The 27,130-nt window shown below is 40.4% G+C and overlaps 1 protein-coding gene across 1 annotated transcript in view; it reads left to right on the plus strand.

The window, feature by feature from the left end:
• The first annotated feature begins 221 nt into the window (after positions 1-221).
• Positions 222-27,130, plus strand: part of RAB21 (RAB21, member RAS oncogene family) — a 32,460-nt gene continuing 5,551 nt past the window's right edge. The window contains 4 exon segments of the mRNA NM_001075317.1: positions 222-589; positions 17,765-17,824; positions 18,593-18,700; positions 20,921-20,984. Of these exon segments, the coding sequence (NP_001068785.1) occupies positions 440-589; positions 17,765-17,824; positions 18,593-18,700; positions 20,921-20,984 (382 nt within the window). The 5' untranslated portion in view covers positions 222-439.

Here is a 27,130-nt window from a genome sequence, read left to right on the forward strand (position 1 = left end):
GTACGCAGGCTCCCACCAGCTGCAGAGATGTGGCGGCCCGCAGACAATCGAGCAACGCTAGAGCTGGCCCGGCGGGTCTCGCTCGGGCCCGGGGCCGGGTCCGCAGGCTCCGCCCACACCCAGGCGCGCTCCGGGGCCTTGTCCCGGGGGCCGCCCCCGCCGCGTCCGTCACGTGACCCGACGTGTGACGTAGGAGGAAGGAGACGCCATTAGAGGGAGGCGGAGAGCGGGCGCTGCTCGCCTCTCCCCAGGTTCCTGACGTGGTGCCCGGGGCCCTGTACTCTCGGACTTTCCCCTCGGCGCTTCCAGGCCTCTCCCGGAGGCGCAGTGGGGTCGGCGTCCGGGGCGGGAGGCGCCGGTGCGGAGGGGCTGCGCGGGCCGCGGCTGTGAAGGTGCCGCGGCGGCTGTGGGGAGCTCGGCGCGGCGGGGACGCGACGGGATGGCTGCGGCCGGCGGCGGCGGGGCGGCGGCGGGCCGAACCTACTCGTTCAAGGTGGTGTTGCTGGGGGAAGGCTGCGTGGGGAAGACGTCGCTGGTGCTGCGCTACTGCGAGAACAAGTTCAACGACAAGCACATCACCACCCTGCAGGTGCGGGCCGCGGGGGGCGGAGGGGCGGCGCCTCCGCGCCTCAGGGGACTTTGCTACCGCGGTCCTTGGGTCTGGGCGTCCAGATCCCAGGCCTGTCCCCTCCGCCTGCGCATTGCCTTTGCGGTCTCGCCCTGGGAACACACGTCGTCGGGGAAACCCGGAGATGGGACAGGCCCTCGGGAGAGAAGTGGAAGGGCCCTGAAAAGTCCCCGGGGTCCCCAGAGTGGCTGCGCATGTGGTGGGTCCCCGTCGGGGGGCTAGTTTTTCCTCTCTGACTCGCTTCCGCTTGGGCCCTAGGTGCCTTCACCCTGCAGTCAGTCAACCGAGCGTCAGCCCTTTTTCTTTCTTTCGGAATTAGGAACTTAGCTGCCGGTTTGATTTTGCGAACTAGGTGATGTGTAACTTCAGCACTTACTGATGACTAAGTGTTTGTGCAACTTCCATTTTGTCCTGTCTTCGAACAAAGTGCCGATTGGCAAGTCTTTTCTTTCTGGAGGGATTTTGAAATGACCGCTTGCTGGTGGGGGTTACGCAGTTCCATTGCAGCCTGCGTGGGTCTGACTTGTGGGTCACTTACATTCAGCGATGCAGGTCGACCCATATTCATATGGAAACGTCATATGAATACTGGCCAACAATTGGTCCTCAAGCTAACAGCTTTACTGCTGCTATTTATTTTCTTTGCTTGTAAATGTAGGGCCACCTTTCATTTGCAGATACATGATTGTTAGTCAGAAAAGTGTTAAAATGTAGTCATTAATTGGGCGTGAAATCAGTTTGCACGTGTTAGAACAAAAATACCCAACGAGTCCACCCTGATCAGTTTCATCGGAGGCAGTCAAGTCTAGTGGACTTTTGATTGTGTGCACCTCTGTTCGTTTAACTAGCTGTGTAATTTGGGGCAAGTTAATTAACCTATCTGTGCCTCTGTTTCTCGATTTGTTAAAATGGCCATAATAATAGTATATAGTTCATACGGTTGTCAGGACAAATATACATAAACGCACGTTAGGACCTGGCCCAGTGTAAGCTCTCCATCTTTATTATTACTACCCCACAATAGATCTTAATTAGTGATTGTGTAGTGTGTAAGTCCATGGACACTATTTGATAGAATGCAGTTTTTTAATAGTTGTGGTATTAGATATTTGATGCTATTATTAAACTACTGAGTCTAGAATTTACAAAGATGCTCTGATTCCATGTTCTATTTTTACTCCTCTATTTTTACTTCTTTATAAAGCATAAGATCTGAAAAAGTGCATGTCAGGAACCTGGGTGGTTCTTTTTTTTTTTTTCCCTTGCATTTTTGTACAAGATCACTTAACACAATTTTAATAATTATGGTTGAGTGTTACTAGAGAGATAAAGGAAATTTGTAGGGTCAATGCCTGTGATCAGTTGGAAATTTAAAGATTTATTAAGGTAAAGTAATAATAATAGCTAACATTTAGTGAGTTCTTACTGTGCTGAGTATTTTACTTTTCTTCTATTCTTATAACAGCCTGTGTGGGAGGTGGATAGTTTTATTAGCCTCGTTTTACACATGCTGAAACAGGCATGGTTAAGTTGAGTAACTTCTTGGTCATCATATTGCTACAAGTCTTGGTTCTCAAGCTGAAATTTGAATCCAGTTTAGATTTAAAATTTTGGAGCACTGTTTCTGGATGTTGGTAAACCACCCCTTAGTGATTTCTTTTGTGCTACAGATCTTAGAGAAAGAGAAGACCATTTTAATTGAGCTCTTAATTTTTCTAAAAGATAATTTAGCCCTTCAGCCTAAAAATTACATTTACATTATACATTCCAAAAATATCCTCAAAGCTTTTAGCTGGGTAAAGATTTTTAAATATCTGAGAGGAAACCTGCAATCTATTACATAGATGTCTAGTATCAAAAGCATAGCATATAACTCTTATCACAAACATTATCTGATTTTAGTATTTGTGCTGCCGAAGCGAGCACCACAAACATTATCTGGATTATGTTCTAGAATTGAGGCTTTTGCTGTGTACCAACATATGGAAACAGCATTATATACAGTTTCCTTCTCTTGGATATCAGTTCATTTCATCTTTTTAAACAATCTTTTTGGAGACATTTTATTTCAGTTAGACCCATAGAGAGTCTTGTATGCCTTTCATTCCAAATGGAGAGGAACTAATGCATCATAAGATGTGAGAGAAAGAATTTCCCTTTTTACTTAGCAAAAAGAACTACCTACTACTTAAGAGAAAGCAATGGCAACCCACTCCAGTACTTGCCTGGAAAATCCCATGGGCGGAGGAGCCTGGTGGGCTGCAGTCCATGGGGTCACCGAGAGTCAGACACGACTCAGCGACTTCACTTTCACTTTTCACTTTCATGCATTGGAGAAGGAAATGGCAACCCACTCCAGTGTTCTTGCCTGGAGAATCCCAGGGACGTCGGGGCCTGGTGGGCTGCCGTCTATGGGGTTGCACAATAAAATACTTTGTGTTTTGCTTGCAAAGTACACTCTCAAACATTCCTATTTTAAAGACTAAAAGGAACCTAAGATAGTTCAAGGTTTACTATTTCAGTCTTTAGTTTAATATTTCAGTCAAGTGATTGTCTACTTTAGTCTGAACATCTTGGACGTGAGATGAACTGATACAGAAGGTGGAAAACAATGTATCCTGAGATAGCTTGTTTCATTTTTGGACAGATTACTTTCCAGTTCGTTTTACCAGGTCTAGAGACAAAATCTGTTTCCCTGCTCTCTGAATCTGAATCACATGACATCTGAATCTGAATCACGTGGCATCCCTTCTGATAGTTGAAGATGGCTGTATATCCCCTTGAGTTTTGTCTTCTCTTGGTAAACAGTTCTGGTTCCTTTTAGTAGATCTCCTGTAACATTGTTCTAAGTCATATCATTATTTTGACATCTCTTCTGCATACTTGGTATTTAATTATTGCCTTCTTTTCTTAAAATTTGATAGCTTGAGCTGTAGAAATGACTCTTAGTGTGGTTTGAACTGTGCAAAGAAGTACAGGCTATCACCTCCCTTGTGGAGAATCCTTTTCTAACTCTGAAGTCGAAAAGATGCTGTGAGTTTTTGGGTTGCCACATTGATTAATATTGGGCATGCCGTCTTAGTTTTGTTTGCTGAAAGGAAGCAAGAGAGATAGAGGGAGAGAGTGAGGAAGGAAGACTATGTCCCTCAACTTGATTTTACTTTCATTGTGTAGTTGCCTTCCTTGCCAACCCCCAATGTATTTGACCCATTAAAGTCGGCTTTGATAGGTTTTCTTCAGTGCTTAATGCCTGTTAACATGCTTTTGAATTTTGATTCTGTAGCTCAAGAAACATTGATGGAGCTACTGTGGGTCAGGCACTAGATTGGCTCCTGGCCATGCCCATAAAAATAAAGCATGATCTCTACAGCTGTATTAGGCACCTATTTTAACTTTTCACCTGAAGATTTGGTAAGACTGTCTTCAGTGTTCTCATCAGTCATTAATAGACTCTGAAAGAAAAGGGTGAGCTGCGGCCAAGCACAAAGCCCTTCACAAGTCTCTATAATCTAGTGACACAGGGCCAGAGGTTGGTTTCTCTTTGGACTCGAAGTCTAGTTCAGTCGCTCAGTCGTGTCCGACTCTTTGCGACCCCATGAATTGCAGCACGCCAGGCCTCCCTGTCCATCACCAACTCCCGAAGTTCACTCAAACTCATGTGCATCGAGTCAGTGATGCCATCCAGCCATCTTATCCTCTGTCGTCCCCTTCTCCTCCTGTCCCCAATCCCTTCCAGCATCAGGGCCTTTTCCAGTGAGTCAACTCTTTGCATGAGGTGCCCAAAGTATTGGAGTTTCAGCTTCAGCATCGGTCCTCCAATGAACACCCAGGACTGATCTCCTTTAGGATGGGCTGGTTGGATCTCCTTGCAGTCCAAAGGACTCTCAAGAGTCTTCTCCAACACCACAGTTCAGAAGCATCAATTCTTCGGCACTCAGCTTTCTTCACAGTCCAACTCTCACATCCATACATGACCACTGGAAAAACCATAGCCTTGACTAGATGGACCTTTGTTGGCAAAGTAATGTCTCTGCTTTTAAGGGTTGGGCTTTTCCCAAACCAGATACAGGCCTTCTTTCCTTGTGACTGTGCAACAGTCTTTAATGGAGTGTTATACATACTAATGATGATGGAAACAGAAAACAAGACTGACTGCTATGGGCTATTGCCTAGCGGATATGAAACTTTTAATGAAAATGGCTATTCCAGCATTACAACTCTTTTTTTTTTTTTTTTTTTTGCCCTTGCTACATCAGTCTTGCCCGTAGGGGATATCATGAGATACTTTGTCAAATGCTTGCAGAAGACAAGATGCTTTTTTTTTTTTTTTTTCTGCAGTAGGAGACCATCTGATGTGGTAAAAAGGGACAGGACTTTGAAGTTAGTTTGAAGGTTTGGCTTCTACCTTTTAGCTATCATGATTTGGGCAGGGTATTCTAATGTTTGTAAGCTAGCTCTTTATCCATGAAATTGGAGAATCTCAGTGATAAGATTTTTATATGGGTTAGAGAACCACGGTATGTAAACCTCCTGGCACAGTGTTTGTTTAATGAATGTTAGCTGTTGAATGAATTGTGTGTGTGTGCTTGGTTGCTCAGTCATGTCCGACTGTTTGTGACCCCATAGACTGTGGCCCACAAGGCTCTTCTGCCCATGGAATTTTTCAGGTGAGAATACTGGAGTGGGTTGCCATTTTCCTCCTCCAGGGGATCTTCCCCACCCATGGATTGAACCTGTGTCTGTTGTGCTTCTTTCATTGGGAGGCAGGTTCTTTACCACTGGTGCCACCTGGGAATGAATAAATGGTGCTTAATTTCTGTTGGTTTCTTTTAGGGTAACACAGACAAAAAGGTAATGGGATTAATTTGACATGAATTATTTTGAGAACTCATACAGTCTGAGGGACTGCTCCCTTTTATATTTTTATACATACATATGTATTTGTTTATTAACCATTCTAGAGTTTGTCTCGGAGAAGGCAGTGGCAGCCCACTCCAGCACTCTTGCCTGGAAAATCCCATGGATGGAGGAGCCTGGTGGGCTGCAGTCCATGGGGTCGCTAAGAGCGACTGAGTGACTTCACTTTCACTTTTCACTTTCATGCATTGGAGAAGGAAATGGCAACCCACTCCAGTGTTCTTGCCTGGAGAATCCCAGGGACGGCGGGGCCTGGTGGGCTGCCGTCTGTGGGGTCGCACAGAGTCGGACACGACTGAAGTGACTTAGCAGCAGCAGCAGCAGCAGCAGAGTTTGTCTGGGCTTGTGACATTTCTGGAGGGTCACTTCTTTTTTTATTTTTAAAAATTGTGACATTTGCCATGCTTTGGTGTTTTAGTACTGTTCCTTTTTTGCAGACCTCCTCCTCAGTTCAGTCGCTCAGTTGTGTCCGACTCTTTGCGACCCCATGAATCACAGCACGCCAGGCCTCCCTGTCCATCACCAACTCCCGGAGTTTACGCAAACTCATGTGCATCGAGTCAGTGATGCCATCCACCCACCTCGTCCTCTGTCATCCCCTTCTCCTCCTGTCCCCAATCCCTCCCAGCATCAGGGTCTTTTCCAGTGAGTCAGCTCTTGAGGTGCCCAAAGTATTGGAGTTTCAGCTTCAGCATCATTCCTTCCAATGAACACCCAGGACTGATATTCTTTAGGATGGACTGGTTAGATCTCCTTGAAGTCCAAGGGACTCTGAAGAGTCTTCTCCAACACCACAGTTCAAAAGCATCAATTCTTCCACGCTCAGCTTTCTTCACAGTCCAGGTCTCACATCCATACATGACCACTGGAAAAACCATAGTCTTGACTAGACGGACCTTTGTTGGCAAAGCAATATCTCTGCTTTTTAATATGCTATCTAGGTTGGTCATAACTTTCCTTCCAAGGAGTAAGTGTCTTTTAATTTCATGGCTGCAGTCACCATCTGCAGTGATTTTGGATCCCCCAAAAATAAAGTCTGACATTGTTTCCACTGTTTCCGCATCTGTTTCCCATGAAGTGATGGGACCAGATGCCATGATCTTCGTTTTCTGAATGTTGAGCTTTAAGCCAACTTTTTCACTCTCCTCTTTCACTTTCATCAAGAGGCTTTTTAGTTCCTCTTCACTTTCTGCCATAAGGGTGGTATCATCTGCATAGCTGAGGTTATTGATATTTCTCCCAGCAATCTTGATTCCAGCTTGTGCTTCTTCCAGCCAAATGTTTCTCATGATGTACTTTGCATATAAGTTAAATAAGCAGGGTGACAACATACAGCCTTGACGTACTCCTTTTCCTATTTGGAACCAGTTTGTTGTTCCATGTCCAGTTCTAACTGTTGCTTCCTGACCTGCATATAGGTTTCTCTAGAGGCATGTCAGGGGGTCTGGTATTCCCGTCTCTTTCAGAATTTTCCACAATTTATTGTAATCTGCACAGTCAAAGGCTTTGGCATAGAGGTCAAAGACCCCCTTTAGGTTGCTGATAATTATGAAGTAATGTTGTAGGTGAGCTTTCCGAGGACTCAAGATCGTTTAGCTGGCTTACCAAGAAAGCTTGGGCTTATATAAAGTCCCCAAGCTTCCTTCTGTGATTTCTTTTTTTTTTTTTTTAATTTTTTAATTATTACTATTATTATTATTTTTTTTTTTTTTACTTTACACTATTGTATTGGTTTTGCCATACATCAACATGCTACTGCCATGGGTGTACACGTGTTCCCCATCCTGAACCCCCCTCCCACCTCCCTCCCCATATCATCCCTCTGGGTCATCCCAGTGCACCAGCCCCAAGCTTCCTGTATCCTACATCGAACCTGGACTGACGATTCGTTTCTTATATGATATTATACATGTTTTAATGCAGTTGTCCCAAATCATCCCCCCCCCCCCATCGAACCTGGACTGACAATTCGTTTCTTATATGATATTATACATGTTTTAATGCAATTGTCCCAAATCATCCCCCCCCCCCCCCCCCCCGCCGCCGGGGTCCAAAAGACTGTTCTATACATCTCTCTTTTGCTGTCTCACATATAGGGTTATCGTTACCATCTTTCTAAATTCCATATATATGCGTTAGTATACTGTATTGGTGTTTTTCTTTCTGGCTTACTTCACTCTGTATAATAGGCTCCAGTTTCATCCACCTCATTAGAACTGATTCACATGTGTTCTTTTTAATGGCTGAGTAATACTCCATTGTGTATATGTACCACAGCTTTCTTATCCATTCATCTGCTGATGGACATCTAGGTTGCTTCCATGTCCTGGTTATTATAAACAGTGCTGTGATGAACATTGGGGTACACATGTCTCTTTCAATTCTGGTTTCCTTGGTGTGTATGCCCAGCAGTGGGATTGCTGGGTCGTATGGCAGTTCTCTTTCCAGTTTTTTAAGGAATCTCCACACTGTCTCCATAGTGGCTGTACTAGTTTGCATTCCCACCAACAGTGTACACCAACATTCCCTTTTCTCCACACCCTCTCCAGCATTTATTGCTTGTAGACTTGGATCGCAGCCATTCTGACTGGCGTGAAATGGTACCTCATTGTGGTTTTGATTTGCATTTCTCTGATAATGAGTGATGTTGAGCATCTTTTCATGTGTTTGTTAGCCATCTGTATGTCTTCTTTGGAGAAATGTCTATTTAGTTCTTTGGCCCATTTTTTGATTGGGTCGTTTATTTTTCTGGAATTGAGCTGCAGGAGTTGCTTGTATATTTTTGAGATTAGTTGTTTGTCAGTTGCTTCATTTGCTATTATTTTCTCCCATTCTGAAGGCTGTCTTTTCACCTTGCTAATAGTTTCTTTTGTTGTGCAGAAGCTTTTAATTTTAATTAGATCCCATTTGTTTATTTTTGCTTTTATTTCCAATATTCTGGGAGGTGGGTCATAGAGGATCCTTTATTGTTCTGGGCTGTGTTAAACTTGACCCAGACAAGAAAGACAGTTGGAGTGAGGGACTTACTGCTTTGTCTTTGGAATTTATTGTTGAACCTAAGCAGTTAAATTCAAGAATTGTTATTTCATACCTGTTACATGTCAAACATTGTGCCAGCTGGGGAAAGTAAAGATGAGAAAGATATTTTAACCATCTGTTAACTTTATTCTTAAATGGTTGTGTGATTTCAGTTATCTTTGTTTCTCTCTATAATTGTGCTCTTAGGCAGTCACTTCCTTTTCTTTAGCTGAAGCTCCCTTTCCCCCTTATTGTAAGACTGTGCACTCTGACTTAAATGCCTTTTACCTCTTTCAACTAGTCTCCTGTGTAAAAAGTAACATTTTTCATAATCAGAACCATCCATCATCTTTCCTTTTGGAACTCTTAACTGGAATTCCACCTGTCTGCCTCCTGAAGTCTAGGGTAGGTGCCTGTCATTTGATCAGCAAAACAGTGCTGTAAAGTTGGCTGGGAAGACGGTATCCTAAGAGTTTGCAAGTGAGAAAACAAAGACTTGGGTTAGATTTCTGACGTCCTATGTATAGTGATGGTGTACTGTTTTTTTCTTAAGCTAAGTCAGCTACTTTTTTTTATTCATATACCTTAGCCTCCAGAGCAACACTTGGCATTCAGATTCTAGCAGTTAGCTTTATACTCAGCTGCTGTTGCTGCTGCTGCTGCTAAGTCGCTTCAGTCGTGTCCAACTCTGTGCGACCCCATAGATGGTAGCCCACCAGGCTCCCCTGTCCCTGGGATTCTCCAGGCAAGAACACTGGAGTGGGTTACCATTGCCTTCTCCGTTATACTCAGCTAGGAATCTTAATTTCCTTGTTTATAAGATTAATGTTTCAAATGTCTGAAAGACCTTCTAAGGTAGTACTGGAAACCACTTAGAAGATTCAGCCAATTTTTGTTTACAGTATCTTTATAAAATACCATAGTAGAAATCTTTCCTTTTTCCCTTAGTATTTTATTAGATATATGTGGGCTATGGAAGGGTGGATGATTTTTTTTTTTTTAAGAAGAGTTTTTCGGAATTATTGCTTTGAACATCTAACATACAACTATTCTATATCTTTTATTTTCTGCTGTTATGTTTTGAGCTAATCCTTAGAAGTGACTTTTTGACTCTTCTTTTCAAAGTATTTACTTGGACTCTAAACTGATTATAATACCTCTGTATAGAAGCTAAAGATAAATGAGGTATTCAAGTACCCAGTTTAGTTTTCTTTCTTTCTTTAAATTTAAAATATTTGATATATAGCATTTTATAAACTTAAGTTGTATAACATGTTGATTTGTTACCTTTATATGCTGTAACATGATTTTGACCTTGTAGAAATTCATCGTAGTTTTCTGGTAGCTCATTTTTATTGCCTTGCTACGGAGGACTCATGAGTTACCTGACTGAACCCTTTCATGTCTGTGGCTTCAGCTGAAAGTAGTCAGTGGATTACCCCCGCCCCTCCCAGGCCAGTTTGCATAATCTCAGTCCCTGATCAGGGAAGGACCCTGGCAATGAAAGCACCAAGTCTTAACCCCTGGACCGCTAGGGAACTCCCAATAGATACTTTAAATCCTTAAGCCAGAAACAATGTTAGTAACTGTAGCAAAAATAATGTAACTGGAAAGTCTGTTGAATTTAGATAAAGACAGTTGAGTATTTGTCTACTGCATTAGGTATTTTGTTTCGCCAAAGGAACAAGTGGTTTGGCCAACAAAAACAAAAAAACATTAAAACTTTGATGAAACCAGTTATGAAAAGACTTTCATTTGGCAAATGCAATTTATTCTTATTATATCTCACCTATAAGCATTTTTTAAAAATACAGATTAAAAAAACACCCACTGTGACTTCAAATAAAGTGCTGGGTAAATAAGCATCAGGTGTGAATGACAGGTGTCTAATAAGATTGATAAGTCTCTTAATCCACCTAAAATGTGGAAGATGAAATCTTTGGAATTAGAAGAAATAGTGATGCTGTAACTCAGGGTTTTCAGGTGGTGCACTGGTAAAGAATCCACCTGCCGATGCAGAAAGTGCAAGAGAGGTGGGTTTGATCTCTGGGTCTGGAAGAGCCCCTGGAGTAGGAAATGACAACCTGCTCCAGTATTCTTGCTGGTGATAATTCTGTAAACAGAGGACCCTGGCAGGCTGCATGCAGTCCATGGGGTCGCAAAGAGTCAGACATGACTGAGCAATTGAGCACGCTGTGTGCATGCGCACACACAAACACATACAACTCAGGGTTTGGAGGATTAAAGTGAGAAATGTACCATTCCTTTGATTCTCATCGTTTGTGGCTACCCTGAGAGTATTTGGGGAGATGAGTTGGTGTCCAGGAGCACTTAGTCCGAGTGGAGGAAAGCCAGGTTAAGAACGTGTTTGTGTTCTAGAATAGGCAGCTTTGTGCAGTGGCAAAAGCACTGTGGAGTCAGACAGCCTTCCACCCTCTGCGGTACCTCACTGAGTTGTCTGACCTTGGGTGAGTCACTGTATTTCTTTAAATCTCTGATTCACACCTGTAAAATAGGGCTAATTGCCTACTTCACAGGGTTGTTATTAATACAAAGATAAAATGAGAAAGACCAAGTGTGGTGGCACATGGTATGTACTATTTTTTTTCTTCCCATATTCCTCGAAACCTTTGACTTGACATTGTTTATGCCACTCTCCCCTTCTCTTTCTCAATGGGATTCTTTGACTGAGATGTTGCCAGGGCATTATCCCTTAGGAACGTGTGGAAAAAAAATTTTTTTTGATATTTTGATATGTGCATATAAGCAGTTTTCTTGACTGTTGAGTGGGTTGGTGGCTTTTATCTGATTCTCAAAGCAGTCCATGATTATACCTCCCTCCCCTTTTTATTACCATGTAACAGAATTAAACCTCTGCCCCAGAGTATTACATAACCATGAATAGTATCTCAGTAGCTTGGCCAAATTAAGTATGCCTCATAGAGATAGTTGGGGAGAGAAAAAAGAGGTTTCAACCTTCTGATCATTTGCTGCTATCTTGATGTCATGTAAAATCTTTTAGCTTTATTCTCACCTATAATAGTTTTTAAAACAGAAGATTTTTGTTCTTTAAGAAAATATCTATGAAATATTAAGAATTTAGGATTTATATAAAATGAGATGATTTGTATTACAGAAGGACTCTTTCCATAGAGAAGGACTTAAGTTTTTTTGTTATAAAGGCAGAAAGAAAAGATTTAGCGAGTACCATGTTATAATGTGCTTTCCTGGTGCATCAGATATTTGAGTTAAAATAATTTGGTTTATAAGAAACTTTTCGAAACATATCTTTTACGTAAATTGAGTTCTAGCAGGCACACTGTAGATGAATTTATCCACAGTAACAACATTTGCAAGTCTGCTGTGGACAGCACCGTGCTTCTCCCTGCCCCCTCTAGTAGAGAAGCGTTCGTTCACCTCTCAGTCTGAGAGGCACCATAGCACAGTGAGTGTGAGTCATGTCTGCAGCCAGACGGCCTAGATTGCAAATCCTACTCTGTTGCTTGTGACCTTGAACAAGATACTTAACATTCCTTTGTCTCTGTTTCCACTCCTGTAATATTTGGGTAATAACTATATCTAATCACAGAGTTTTATGAGAAGTGAATTAATATTGAAAAGTATTTAAAACACTGCCCATTTCATTGTAAGCACTGTGAAAGTGTTAAATAAATAAAAATATGTAATCTAGTTAACAGAATACTTATACCCATGAAAAGATAACTTAAAATATGAGGTGGTATGTGCTGTATATGGTAAGATTAGGTTCCCTAAAGTTCTGCTGCATAGAGAAATCCAGTGTGGGCTGTATGGGTGGTATGAGACAATTTAAAAATTCAAAGAAGATGATTATAGATCTATGAACTGGTCTTGGAGAGATGAGATTAAGATAGAGAATAAAGAATAGGCCCAAGTTAGGGAATTTTATGAACAAACAGAATTGGAGGGAATATATAGTGTAGACTCTCTGAATACTGGAAGCTTTCTAGGAAGATAGATGTGGACAAATGGTGGAGGTCCTTGGATACAAAGATAAGGGTTTGAGATTTTTTATTTCTATAATAGGGCTCCCTGACTTTCATAAAGGAGAAGCTTATGAATGACTTTGTAAAAAGTGCGTTGCACAGTACTTGGTGAAAGGTAAGCATTCAGTAACTGTTAGCTGGTATTAGTTATAGCAGTAGAAATGACTGTGTAGTGTCTCACTATATCGATGGGCTACATTTGTATATTTTTTAAAGAATTGCCTAGTGATGGACACTCAGGTTATTTCTTTACATTTTCTTTCTTTCTTTTTCTAAAGAATCAATGCTCTGATGAGCACTCTTTTCATAAAATTGTTCTATACATCCATGGTTCCTTAGGAGAGACTTAGCACTGTCTCTCAACTCACCATGGAAAGTGATGGTAAATTTCAGAAGGAATGGTAGAAAGGAAATGATGGAGCTTTCCCAGCTATAATTCACTCCCCTCTGCTGAGAAATCCCCACAAAACTCTTGACAAAAGGCTTTTATGGTATTAGCTGCCAACAGGATATAGTTCAAGTATACTAATGTAAAGTGATAACTTATTAGAGAACTCAGCTGTGGATGTGGTAAGGGCTTTTTGTTTTTGTTTGTTTGCTTGTTTTTATTTTTAATCATGGAGGTTTGGGGAAGATAATGTGGCATGTAGACTAGAGAACCAGAGGGTGAGGTGAGACCAAAGGTATTTATATTATGACTTAATATGAGACTGGTGGTCAAGGAACTCCAGAGGAAATATGAAGACAAGACTTGATCAGTTTTTTTTGGAATATGGGATGACAGGGAAGGAAGAATATTCAGTGATGATATTCCTGAGATGCTAAACCTCAGTGACTTGGAGAATGTGATGAAAATATTAATGTTACAATGGAAAGCCAATTTTGGAGGGAAGATCAGTTTAACTTTAAATATCTTTAAAAAAGAGAGTTTGAGTTTACTTTTAAGTAATTTAAGATTACTTATCTATTAAACATTTGTATAGGAGTCAGATTTTGAGTTTCTTTATATAACTGCTACTGCTAAGTCACTTCAGTCGTGTCCGACTCTGTGCGACCCCATAGACGGCAGCCCACCAGGCTCCCCTGTCCCTGGGATTCTCCAGGCAAGAACACTGGAGTGGGTCTCCATTTCCTTCTCCAGTGCATGAAAGTGAAAAGTGAAAGTGAAGTCACTCAGTTGTATCCGACTCTTAGCGACCCCATGGACTGCAGCCAACCAGGCTCCTCCATCCATGGGATTTTCCAGGCAAGAGTACTGGAGTGGGGTGCCATTGCCTTCTCTGTCTTTATATACCATTGATAGTGAAATAGGGCAAATGGTTGAGTTCAAATAAATAATACAACTGATAAGTGGCAAAGCTGAGATTCAAATCCGAAGTACTGCTTCAAAGTTGATATTCTTAACCTTTATGCTATGAGTGAGAAATATTCCTTCATTCATATTTATTGTCATAACATGTATTTGGCCTTCTCATTTTCTAAGTTATTTCCTTTGTTGTTTTGCCACTGAATTAAATATTATACCCTTTTCTATAACCTTTGTTTTATTTAATAAAATATCTTAAAGGTAGACATTCCTGGGTTTGACCTCTGCCGTTTGTGATTCCTTTGTATCTGGACTCCTTAGTTAATCATTCAATCTAGTGGCATTTGCTTAGTTTTTAATTTTCCTTGGTAATAAATACAGTAGAAAGTCCTTCCTGAAATCTAGGTTCTTTCTCCTTCAGTAATATCAATAATTCATCATCCTAGCTAGCCTTTTTATCTGTTTTACTTTCCATCTCTGCACTTTATTTTGTATTGATACACTTAAATGTGATAATCTCTGCATAGCTTTGAAACTTGGCTCTTTGTTCCTTTTTTAAACATGTCAACAGACTCAGGTTTCTGATTATATTCCTTCTTCAATTAGTCTTGATTTTATCCTCTTCTATCTTCATGCATTTAATTCGGCCCTTTCATGCAAAGATGGGCTCGATAAAGGACAGAAATGGTATGGACCTAACAGAAGCAGAAGATATTAAGAAGAGGTGGCAAGAATACACAAAAGATCTGTACAAAAAAGATTTTCACGACCCAGATAATCACAATGGTGTGATCACTGACCTAGAGCTAGACATCCTGGAATGTGAAGTCAAGTGGGCCTTAGAAAGCATCACTATGAACAAAGCTAGTGGACGTGATGGAATTCCAGTTGAGCTATTCCAAATCCTGAAAGATGATGCTGTGAAAGTGCTGTACTCAATATGCCAGCAAATTTGGAAAACTCAGCAGTGGCCACAGGACTGGAAAAGGGCAGTTTTCATTCCAATCCCAAAGAAAGGCAATGCCAAAGAATGCTCAAACTGCCACACAATTGCACTCATCTCACACACTAGTAAAGTAATGCTCAAAATTCTCCAAGCCAGGCTTCAGCAATATGTGAACTGTGAACTTCCTGATGTTCAAGCTGGTTTTAGAAGAGGCAGAGGAACCAGAGATCAAATTGCCAACCATCCGCTGGATCATGGAAAAAGCAAGAGAGTTCCAGAAAAGCATCTATTTCTGCTTTATTGACTATGCCAAAGCCTTCGACTGTGTGGATCACAATAAACTGTGGAAAATTCTGAAAGAGATGGGAATACCAGACTGCCTGATGTGCCTCTTGAGAAATTTGTATGCAGGTCAGGAAGCAACAGTTAGAACTGGACATGGAACAACAGACTGGTTCCAAATAGGAAAGGGAGTATGTCAAGGCTGTATATTGTCACCTTACTTGTTTAACTTATATGCAGAGTGAGTGCATCATGAGAAACGCTGGACTGGAAGAAACACAAGCTGGAATCAAGATTGCCGGGAGAAATATCAATAACCTCAGCTATGCAGATGACACCACCCTTGTGGCAGAAAGTGAAGAGGAACTAAAAAGCCTCTTGATGAAAGTGAAAGTGGAGAGTGAAAAAGTTGGCTTAGAGCTCAACGTTCAGAAAAGGAACATCATGGCATCTGGTCCCATCACTTCATGGGAAATAGATGGGGAAACAGTGGAAACAGTGTCAGAGTTTATTTTTGGGGGCTCCAAAATCACTGCAGATGGTGATTGCAGCCATGAAATTAAAAGACGTTTACTCCTTGGAAGGAAAGTTATGACCAAGCTAGATAGCATATTCAAAAGCAGAGACATTACTTTGCCAACAAAGGTTCGTCTAGTCAAGGCTATGGTTTTTCCAGTGGTCATGTATGGATGTGAGAGTTGGACTGTGAAGAAGGCTGAGCTCCAAAGAATTGATGCTTTTGAACTGTGGTGTTGGAGAAGACTCTTGAGAGTCCCTTGGACTGCAAGGAGATCCAACCAGTCCATTCTGAAGGAGATCAGCCCTGGGATTTCTTTGGAAGGAATGATGCTAAAGCTGAAACTCCAGTACTTTGGCCACCTCATGCAAAGAGTTGACTCATCGGAAAAGACTCTGATGCTGAGAGAGATTGGGGGCAGGAGGAGAAGGGGACGACAGAGGATGAGATGGCTGGATGGCATCACTGCCTCGATGGACGTGAGTCTGAGTGAACTCCGGGAGTTGGTGATGGATAGGGAGGCCTGGCGTACTGCGATTCATGGGGTCGCAAAGAGTCAGACAGGACTGAGTGATCTGATCTGATGCTTTTCTTTCCAGCTTTAAAATAGCCTCCTGTCTTCCAGATCTAGTCCTGTCTTTCTTCCTATCATAGTCATTCTCTTAAAAATACAGATTTTATATGTTCTCACTACTTAAAAACCCTTCACTGATTCTTCATTGTCAACAGTATTATTTCCTAACATTTACTTCTTTGGATGAGTTAGGTGTTTCTTTAGGGAAAAAGAAGTCAAATGAGTTTGGGAAATACTTGTATAAATACAATTAGCCAGTCTTTCTTTTGGCAGACTCTTGGTGTACACTGTGAATGCACAAAGGGGATACAGAGCAATACACTGCTGCTGCTGCTGCTGCTGCTGCTAAGTCGCTTCAGTTGTGTCCAACTCTGTGTGACCCCATAGACGGCAGCCCACCAGGCTCCCCCGTCCCTGGGATTCTCCAGGCAAGAACACTGGAGTGGGTTGCCATTTCCTTCTCCAGTGCGTGAAAGTGAAAAGTGAAAGTGCAGTCGCTCAGTCGTGTCTGACTCTGTGTGACCCCATGGACTGCAGCCCACCAGGCTCCTCTGCCCATGGGATTTTCCATGCAAGAGTACTGGAGTGGGGTGCCATCGCCTTCTCCAAGCAATACACAGAAGTCCACAAATATACCTGACTGTAGTATACATTAAAAAGAAAAACCAAAAACCTTGTCTAGAGTCTTGAAACAGCTTTTATTGAGACCCATAAGGTTAAGTCCATACCTTTAGATATGGAGTTTCAGGTTTTTTTGATTCAATCTTTTCCTAACTGTAGAGATTCATCTCTGGCATACACCAGACCACCTTGGAGTTTCCTGTGGCGTGGGGAGTTACATGTTTCAGGCTTCAGTGGTTTCACCTGTCTGTCTGGAAAAACCCTTACTACTCATAACGAGGAGCTCATTACTTTCTTTCTGAAGCCTTCTGTGACTTATCCAGGCTAGCTTTACACTCGTTTCTCAGCATTTTCCCTATGGTATACTTAGCAAGACCCTCCACTTTAACCATTATCTTTACATTCTAATATTTGCAGTGGAACTATAAGCTCTTTGAAAGCTGGGAACTGTTTTCATTTCTGTGACAGTACCTGGTACAGTTATTAGCTATAGTTTAAATAATTGAATTGCAAAATAATTGCAGGAAAATTTCCAGTAGTAATGGTATTCATACAGCTAAGTAAACACCAGTAAATATTTCTTTTATCTCATCTTAGAAGTCTCTTAGACTCTTTCTATAATGAGTAGGTTAGGTGGCATCAAATTAAATGCTAAGAAAATGTTGTAATGAGGGAAAAAAAAACTAAGAAAACATTAAATTATCAGCTCTTGGGTACTTTTCATAACTTATGTTCATAAAACAAACTTTTTCTTAAAATAAAAATAATGTTCTGTTTTCAGTGGAAACATGTTTGGTTATTAGTAAAAACTCAATGATTACTTTTTCTCCCAGATAACTTGTTTTATATGACATGATTCATTCATCTGTAGTTTTTAGGATAAGAAGTTTTATGTGAAACATCATTTAATGTATATCTCTTTTTTCTTAGGCATCATTCTTAACAAAGAAGTTAAATATTGGTGGGAAGAGAGTAAATCTTGCTATATGGGTAAGTTAATGTTTTCAGCTGTATGAGTTGAAGGCCTTTACCTATTCTTCATATTCTAATAACTAATTGGCTTAAGAAATAGGAATTTGAATTTCTGGATTTTTATTTTTTTGGTTAACTCAGGGTTAGCCAAAATCTTTTTTTTTTTTTTTTTTAATTAAACATCTTTTCCCCCTAAAATCTGGCTAAGAATTTTATCTTGAATACACTTGTTATACATGAAAAGTGCTGTCATAACTTTTCAACTGGAGAAGGGTGAACTCAAGGGATTCCATTTCAGAGAAAGGGGTGGACAGACTGTCTGGCCTTTATCCCCCCGTCTCCATGTCCTCATCTTCCAAGGGAGTGGCTGGTGGAGACTAGGGCAAGGCTAATGCAGTACGGCACCACTGCCAGGTGGTCCTGGTGCACGTTCGTTCTTCTTGTCTGCTCTCTCTGTGGAGGACTTAAATTCATTGCCACGCCTGTTCCTGGCTTATTAGGCCATTGTGGTCTTTCCAGCCCTTTGGCAACTGAACTGGCTTTTTAGTGAGGGTGGGAAAGATTGCTGAGGAGGAGGGTTGGGGAGAGGAGAAGTAACCTTTACAAAACAGTAAAACATTAAATATTAATTATAACTTTACTTAAAATTTTTTATAGTTTGTTTCTTTTAATGCTGTTTTGGGGTTATCTATAACTTTATACCCTAGTTTATCAGAAGCTCACTGTAGTTTAAATAATAGATATATTTTTTCTTCTGGTCTAATAAACGTTTGTTGCTTTATGTAGGATACAGCAGGTCAAGAGAGATTCCACGCATTGGGTCCCATTTACTACAGAGATTCAAATGGAGCTATTTTAGTTTATGATATAACAGATGAAGATTCTTTTCAGAAGGTATCTTGCTTACTTATGGGTGAATGACTTAATAGAGCAACAGTGATTTGTCAGGTCTGCATTAACATGTCTTTGTGATTAGCCTTGGATTTAAAAGTATAGCTTGTGCATAAATGATGACCAGTCATGTTTTTTTAATGGCGTATTTAATTCATGTTAACAGTATGGATATCATCTATTAATGGTTTATTATATGGCTTTCTCAGATATTAGGAAAGGGAAATCATCTGAAGTAAAGCTTCAGAAAAATATAGACGCCTTTTTTTTTTCTCCTTATTAAAGAAAAATCACAAACTTTTTTTTTTTTTGATTCTGTACATACTGGGCACCTGAAAACTTGGTATGGCTGCGTGGGTGCGTTCCATAATTATGGGGAGGTAAAAGAAGAACTAAATCAGGTTTAAGCTCTTTTCTCCTCACTAGGTATCCTGGAGGATTCAATACAGATTTTAAAAGGAAAATCTACACAGTATTTATTTTTATAAATAAACTCTATTTTTATAAAGTTAAATGTTTTATCTTTGGGATGCTGTTTGTTATCTCTTCTATCCCTTCTTGCCTTTTTGGCATGGAAAGAAATAGTTTAAGTATTTTATTGATTAAAAGAAAGTGGAGTCATTTAGGTTGAAAAGTGACCAGTTAGCTCTTGCTGCATAACAAAACCCCCCAAATTTGATGGCTTAAAACAACAACATATTATTTCTCATGGTTTTGAGGGTTGCCTGGGCTTCCCCGATAGCTCAGTTGGTAAAGAATCCGCCTGCAATGCAGGAGACCTGGGTTTGATCCCTGGATTGGGAAGATCCCCTGGAGAAGGGAAAGGCTACCCACTCCAGTATTCTGGTCTGGAGAATTCGTGGATTATATAGTCCATGGGGTCGCAAAGAGTCAGACAGGACTGAGCAATTTTTACTCTCTTTCTTTTCTGGACAAAAGTGGAGTCACTCAGACAGCTGCATGAACTGGGGGTTGCTGGGTGGGGACCTGGATCCAAGAGGGCCTGGTTTTCCTCCATGTGCCTTCTCACTCCATTTGGTGTCTTGTTCTCCAGTACTCTGTCCACATGCTCTCATTATTCTGTATTCCAGCCAAACCTTATATGACAACTAGATCCCAAGAGAGAGCTGCCAGACCTTCCTAAGGCTTTAGTCTGGAATTGGCATGGCATTAGTGCTGCCACATTCTCTTGGTCAAAGCAAGAGACTAGGCTAGACCAAAGTCAGAGAGAAGAAATAGACTCTTGGCAGAGAATTTTGACCCTCTTTAACTCATCACAGAGTGTATGGGTTAATGAATAGAATACCTGTGGAGGGGAATCTGACTGCAGATGAAATACAGTTAAAAAGAATATTGGTTAGATTTAGGGGTTCCCTTGCAGTCCAGTGGTTATCCATAGGTGATAGTGATCTCTAGAGACATCCTTGGTTGTCAAACCTGGCAGTGGCGCTGAGTCTAGTTGGTGGGAGGCCAGGGGTGCCACTGAACAGCATTCACTGCATAGGACAGCCCCTCCTGGCAGAGGACTGTCGAGGACAAAATACTAGTGATGCTGAGGGTGAAGAAACCTACCACACACCAACGGATAAAACTTTATTTTGCTCTTTTTCTACTCCTATATGTTTTGTTTTTCCTTTAAATGTGTGTCATAGAAGCTCCTGTGCCCTCTATTTTGGAACCAACTGGGGTATAAAAGACTTTTAATTAAGCTCGTGTATGTGTGTATTTTTTAGTTTTTTTTTTTTTATCGCATCATGTGGCTTGTAGGATCTTAGTTTCCTGACCAGAGATTGAACCCTGGCCCTGAGCAGTAAAGCACTGAGTTCTAGCCACTAGGGAATTCCCAAGCCCATACGTTCTTCAATGTGATTCTATACAAACATCTACTATCAGAGGCTGGTGTTGACGTGCTTTTGCTCTGGTGAACAGCTTTGCTTAGATTTGTGGATGATTTATGAACATTTGTAATTAGAGATGCTTCTCTTTATACTTATATGTAGATGTAGATGGAGACAGAGATCTTTCCATTGGCGGGGGTGGGGTGTGTGTGTGTGTGTGTGATTTGCAGTATAAATGATCCTATATAGTGAATCATTCCTAATAACTAAATATATGGACCATTAGACAGAATTTTGAGGTATTTTTACAACATTGCATTTTGGTGTATTGTAATTGTAGTCATTGTAACAGGATTTGTTTTAACATTTACGCTTGTATACACAGGTTAAAAACTGGGTGAAAGAATTACGGAAAATGTTGGGAAACGAAATCTGTTTATGTATAGTAGGTAAGTGTCATTAATTTTTAAAAATGTCCTTTGTTTCTTTAAAACTTTATTAAAGAATAGTACATGAATAATTTTCATTTTAAAGTTACATGAGAAAAGAAGAATGGTATTTTAGTATTTAATATTTTAGAGTCATTTAGAATTTGAAAGGGGTCTTTCAGGAGATTGAAACATCTATAATTCAAGGAATGCCCTTGGGGAGCAGCTGGGAAACCCTGAACATGTAGGGCTTTGAGTCTCCCAGCCTTGCTTCAACTTGACCTTTAGTTTTTCATCATAAGATTATTTTAGAAAATAAGAGAGTTTGGCAACTACAATATAATTAAAATCAGTGACTTAAGCTGTGTTTTTGTCATATTGTTGTTGTTCAGTCGCTAAGTTGTGTCTGACTCTTTGCAACCCCATGGATTGCAGCAGGCTCTTCTGTCCTTCACTATCTCACAGAGTTTGCTCAAATTCATGTCCGTTAAATGGGTGATGCTATCTAATCATCTCATTCTCTGCCACTCCCTTCTCCTTTTGCCTTCAGTCTTTCCCAGCATCAGGGGCTTTGCCAGTGGGTCGGCTCTTCACTCAGTTGGCCAAAGTATTGGAGTGTCAGCTTCAGCATCAGTCCTTCAATGAATATTCAGGGTTGATTTCTTTTAGGATTGACTAGTTTGATTTTCTTGCTTGCTATCCAAGGGGCTCTCAAAAGTCTTGGAGAGCACAAGTCAAAAGCGTCAATTGTTCAGCAGTCAGCCTTCTTTATGGTCCAACTCACATCCGTACATGACTACTGGAAAAAGCATAGCTTTGATTACAGAGATCTTTGTCAGCAAATTGATGTCACTACTTTTTAATACCCTGTCTAGGTTTGTCATTGTTTACCTTCCAAGGAACAAGCGTCTTTTTGTTTCATGGTGGCAGTCACTATCCACAGTGATTTTGGAGCCCAAGAAAAGAAAATCTGTCAGTGTTTCCACTTTTTCCCCATCTATTTGCCATGAAGTGATGGGGCCAGATGCTATGATTTTAGTTTTTTGAATGTTGAGTTTTAAAGCAACTTTTTCACTCTTTTTCACCCTAATCAAGAGGTTCTTTAGTTCCTCTTCACTTTTTGCCATTAGAGGGGTATCATCTGCATATCTGAGGTTGTTGATATTTCCCCCAGCAATCTTGATTCTAGCTTGTGCTTCATTCAGCCTGGCATTTTGCATGATTTATTCTGCATATAAGTTAAATAAGTAGGGTGACAGAATACAGCCTTGTCATACTCCTTTTCCAATTTGGAACCAGTCTGTTGTTCCATGTCCCGCTCTAACTGTTGTTTCTTGACCAGCAAACAGGTTTCTCAGGACATGGGTAAGGTGTTCTGGTATTCCCATCTCTCTAAGAATTTTCCAGTTTTTTGTGATCCACCCAGTCAAAAGCTTTAGCATAGTCAATGAAGCAGAAGTAGATGTTTTTCTGGAACTTCCTTGCTTTCTGCATCATTCAACAGATGTTTTCAGTTTGATCTCTGGTTTCCTCTGCCTCTTCGAGACCCACCTTGTACACCTGGAAGTTATCGGTTCACATACTGTTGAAGCCTCTCTTGAAGGATTTTGAGCATTACCTTACTAGCATGTGAAATGAGTGCAATTGTGCGGTAGTTTGAACATTCTTTGGCATTGCCTTTCTTTGGGTTTGGAATGAAAACTGACCTTTTCCAGTCCTATGGCCACTGCTGGATTTTCCAAATTTACTGACATATCGAGTGCAGGAGTTTAACAGCATCATCTATTAGGATTTTAAATAGCTAAGCTGGAATTCCGTCACCTCCACTAGCTTTGCTCATAGTCATGCTTCTGAGGCCGACTTGACTTAACACTCCAGGATGTCCAGTTCTAGTTATCTGGGTCATTAAGACCTTTTTTGTACAGTTTTTGTGTGTATTCTTGCCACCTATTCTTAGTCTCTTCTGCTTCTGTTAGGTCTTTACCATCTCTGTCCTTTATCGTGCCCATCCTCTTATGAGATGTTTCCTTGATAGCCCCAGTTTTCTTGAAGTGATCTCTAGTCTTTCCTATTCTGTTGTTTTCCTCTATTTCTTTGCATTGTTCATTTAAGAAGGCCTTCTTATCTCTCCTTGCTATTCTGTGGAACTCTGCATTCAGTTGGGTTTATCTTTCCTTTTCTTCCTTGCCTTTTGCTTCTCTTCTTTCCTCGGCTATTTGTAAAGCCTTTTCAGACAACCTCTTTGCCTTCTTGCATTTCTTTTTCTTTGGGATGATTTTGGTTACTGGTTCCTGTACAGTGTTACAAACCTACATCCATAGTTCTTCAGACATTGTCTACCAGATCTAATCCCTTGAATCTATTTTTATTACTTTTAACTATACATATTTTTGAGTTAAGGACTCCCAAGGTGACTTTTGACTCCAAAGATGAAAGTAGACCATGATTCACTAGAGTGGAGGAATATTCTTAATGGGGAAAGTAAAAGAACTCTAAAACTCTTTCTTGGACTTCTGGATTTCTCTTGGTTCCTTTTTTCTTTAGATTATTCTAAGATTGCATATGCTTTTTAGCAGTCATGTCAGCTTAATTTGTCTTTTACATAGATTATAGTTAACAAAAATCAGAATTCCATTTTTATAAGTATTGCTCTTCTGTTAGGCTTTTCCTGTCTTCCTGCATAACTGTTATATAAACCTAAGTGTAAGAATTTCAACTTGCCACGTGTTTCTGAATGTTTATGTTTGACATATTTATAATTACTAGCTTTTTCGTGTTAAATTAGATAACTTAACCTTCTTGGTCCTTATCTAAACCACTGATAATGTGTACATCAGGAATAGAGAACTCCGTACTTCGCTAGTAGAGACTTTTCCCTCTAGTTTTAGTTAATCCATTGATCAGCACTCTTGGCTGTGTTTGTTCTATTTAATAGAATATTTTGTTAATAGTCCTCAACATTTGTATGTTTGTTAAACATATATTTATTAATAATTACTTACCACTTATTGAGTGCCAGGTACTGTTGTAAGAACTACACCCTTATTATTTCATTTAAGCCTCCTGACAGCACTGCAAGAAGGTATTGTTGCCATTGCCATTTTACACGTGAGGAAATGGACCTAGAGAGCGTGACACTTCCCAGACTACATAGTACTTAGAGATAGGCCTGGGATTTTAATTCAGGCCTGTCTGCTGCTTCAGGCCCATATCCTTAACCAACAGTATGTATTACTTGCTGCTATGTACCAGGCTTTGAGAGTAATACAGTGAATAAGTTAAACAATAGTTACGGTACTTGTCCCGGAGCTTATCATGTGGGGTGAGAGAGAAAAACAGGCTGTTATTGTATATTATGGTAAAAGCTGTGAAGGGGTAAGAGGAGGGTGCTGGGATAACACAAAAGGAAACCTAACTAAATTGGGGGGTGGGGTGGGTAAAGGATTTCCTAAGCCAATCAGGATTGTGATAAGAAGTGTGTTAATTATCATGAGCTTTAAGTCTCTCGTAACTGTATTGATCATTCACTTGATCATTCACTGTGATGGATATGGCTGATTTTAATAACTACTCTCCATTGCATGTGTACTATTTACTAGGCCTTTTACATTATATTTTATTTTCACATAAACCTCAGAAAGTTTATTAGCTACATTTGTACAAAGTGAGACTAAGAGAGGTGAAGTAATATGCCCCAAATCGTATAGTTTTGAAATGAGCCAGAAGTTAAAGCAAATTTTATCAGATTTAAAAGTTTCCACTACGCCACATTCCATCCAGTCTAAGCAAAATAAAGTTCCCTTTATTGCTATTAGCCATCTGCTCTTGGCAATGGGTGTATCCCTTCCATGTTGTTTATTAAAATAGGTATTTTTAAAGAAGAAAAAGTTTTTAGTGTTCTTAGCAGGATAGGTTTTTCTTCTCCAGTGGCTTCAGCCCTCAGAAAATATACAGTACTTTCAAGTAGGTGCTTATTTTGGTGGTTATTCTTGTTTTCAGGTGTTTTAAGCCTATTGGAAAGGTCCCAATGAGGCCACAGAGTAGTATTGAAACAGAAGTGAAGTGAAGTCTCTTAGTCGTGTCTGACTCTTTGTGACCCCATGGACTGTAGCCTATCAGGCTCCTCTGTTCATGGGATTCTCCAGGCAAGAATACTGGAGTGGGTTGCCATTTCCTTCTCTAGGGGATCTTCCTGACCCAGGGATCGAACCTGGGTCTCCAGCACTGCAAACAGACTCTCTATCATCTGAGCTATCAGGGAAATAAGCCTCAAAACTGCCAGCTTTAGCTCTCTTGCCTTCAAAAGAACATAGGAGCTACAAAGGTCTTGAATTTTGGGAAGGTATCAGTCACTGACAGGCAGTTTTGTGACTTAGTCTGTGCTGTTAATCCATCATGAGCACTTAACTGTTCAAAGAAACAGTAGTTATTTAGTAGAAGGATTTTTTTTGTTTAAAATATTAATTATGTTATTAAAATAGTTAGCAGTTTTAATAGTAACAGATTTTAGGGAATTCCCTGGTGGCCCAGTGTTTAGGACTTGGCGCTTTGCCTGCTGCGGCCCGGGTTCAGTCTCTGGCTGGGTAACCAAGATACTGCAAGCCACGGTGGTGAGGCAGAAAATTTAAAAAGTGAATAACTGGCTTTATTAAAGTTGGTTAAGTTTAAAATGTTACTGAGTAATAAAGCAGTGTCTCAGTTTTCCCCGAATATTCATTTGAGGCAATAAGGTGATTGTCTACTTTCCCTATCCTCATTTTTAAAAAGTAGATGTTAGTAATTCTGGCAGATTTTGAAAAAAAAAGAGAGACATTTAAGCTCTATCAAACCAACTCAGAGGGCTTTCATTAATTTCAACAGAAGTCTCCTTTTTCAATAGGAGACTGTTTACTTTCTTACTGTGGCAGAATCTTGTTCCTGTTTGTTGGCACCATCTGCCACTAGGTGGTGCTTTTTGCATTCTTCATGGCATAGAACAACTTACCCTGCTGGTGACTGTTGGATATATTGGCTGTAATATTTAGCTGATTAAAAATTTTATTGACAGAATAATGTGGGAGACCAGAACTAATATGTGTTTTTTTGCTGAGGTAGACTGATAACTGTTCAAAGAAGGAAGAGTTCAGTACTGAATTTGTTAGGACCTTCTGAGCTTTAGCATATCTGCTTCCCTCTCAGCCTTAGGCTAACCGTGTCAGATGGTGCTTGAGGCTGCACATAATTAGGGGCTCAGATTATTTGAGGTCTTCTATATACAAAATCTCTGGGCTTGTACCTCTCAGTTCTAAGCATTGCATCTTTCATTGGGAGCTTAGTTCAATGCTTTATCTGAAATTGTCTTCCTGATGCTCTAAAGTTCCAAGAAAAAAAATGACCTTATTTATAGGATTTCCCTATTTACCTCTATAGGTCATAATAGAAGAAATGAAAATATTTTTTTAACGTGTCCTTTCTTAGTGTATTTCCCCCTTTCCTGTTATTTCCCTTGCCTTTAGCACTTAGTCCAGCCTTCTTACCTTCATCTCTAGCCTGTATATAATAAGGAATCTGCATTTTGAAGTTTCTTCACTTTTATTCTGGTTGCTTTGTAGCATAATTTGAGTTTGGTTCCATTGATTAAGGAAAGCCAAACTTATTTTCAGTAATTTAAAATCTGAATGGTGTTCATATACTAAGTTCTCTGATGTTTTTAAAACAAACAATACAGTTTCTTCCCTTGCACTGATGAAGTACTTCAAAAGCCATACGTTTTAATGCTTTCTTTAATCAGTTCATATCATACAGAAAACCAAAATATTCTTAGGATCCAAAAGGCTAGCCTAATACATTTTCATGAGCAATAAGGTGGCCTTGTTTAACTACTGAGCATCTCTGAGTTGATTGGGGACCACTTAGACTTGGATAAAAATCATAGATTTTTCCTTAGAGTTCCCTAGTAAATCCTAATCCCATTTATAGTCTAAATCAAAAAGAATGCTCATCTCTTTGGGCGAGGTCTTTTCTCTCTGAGGCCGCAGCTTCAGGAGGGATATGCATTGAGCCATCTGAGGGAGGTTGAGGCATTCACCTTGACAGTCATGATCAGCCGTCATATCATAGGAGTTCACTTGATAGTTTCAAGACACTGAGAAGTCTGGTGAGGATTTGCATTATTTTTATAGGGGATT

The sequence above is a fragment of the Bos taurus genome, chromosome 5 (assembly GCF_002263795.3).
Source record: "Bos taurus isolate L1 Dominette 01449 registration number 42190680 breed Hereford chromosome 5, ARS-UCD2.0, whole genome shotgun sequence".
Taxonomy (NCBI): domain Eukaryota; kingdom Metazoa; phylum Chordata; class Mammalia; order Artiodactyla; family Bovidae; genus Bos; species Bos taurus.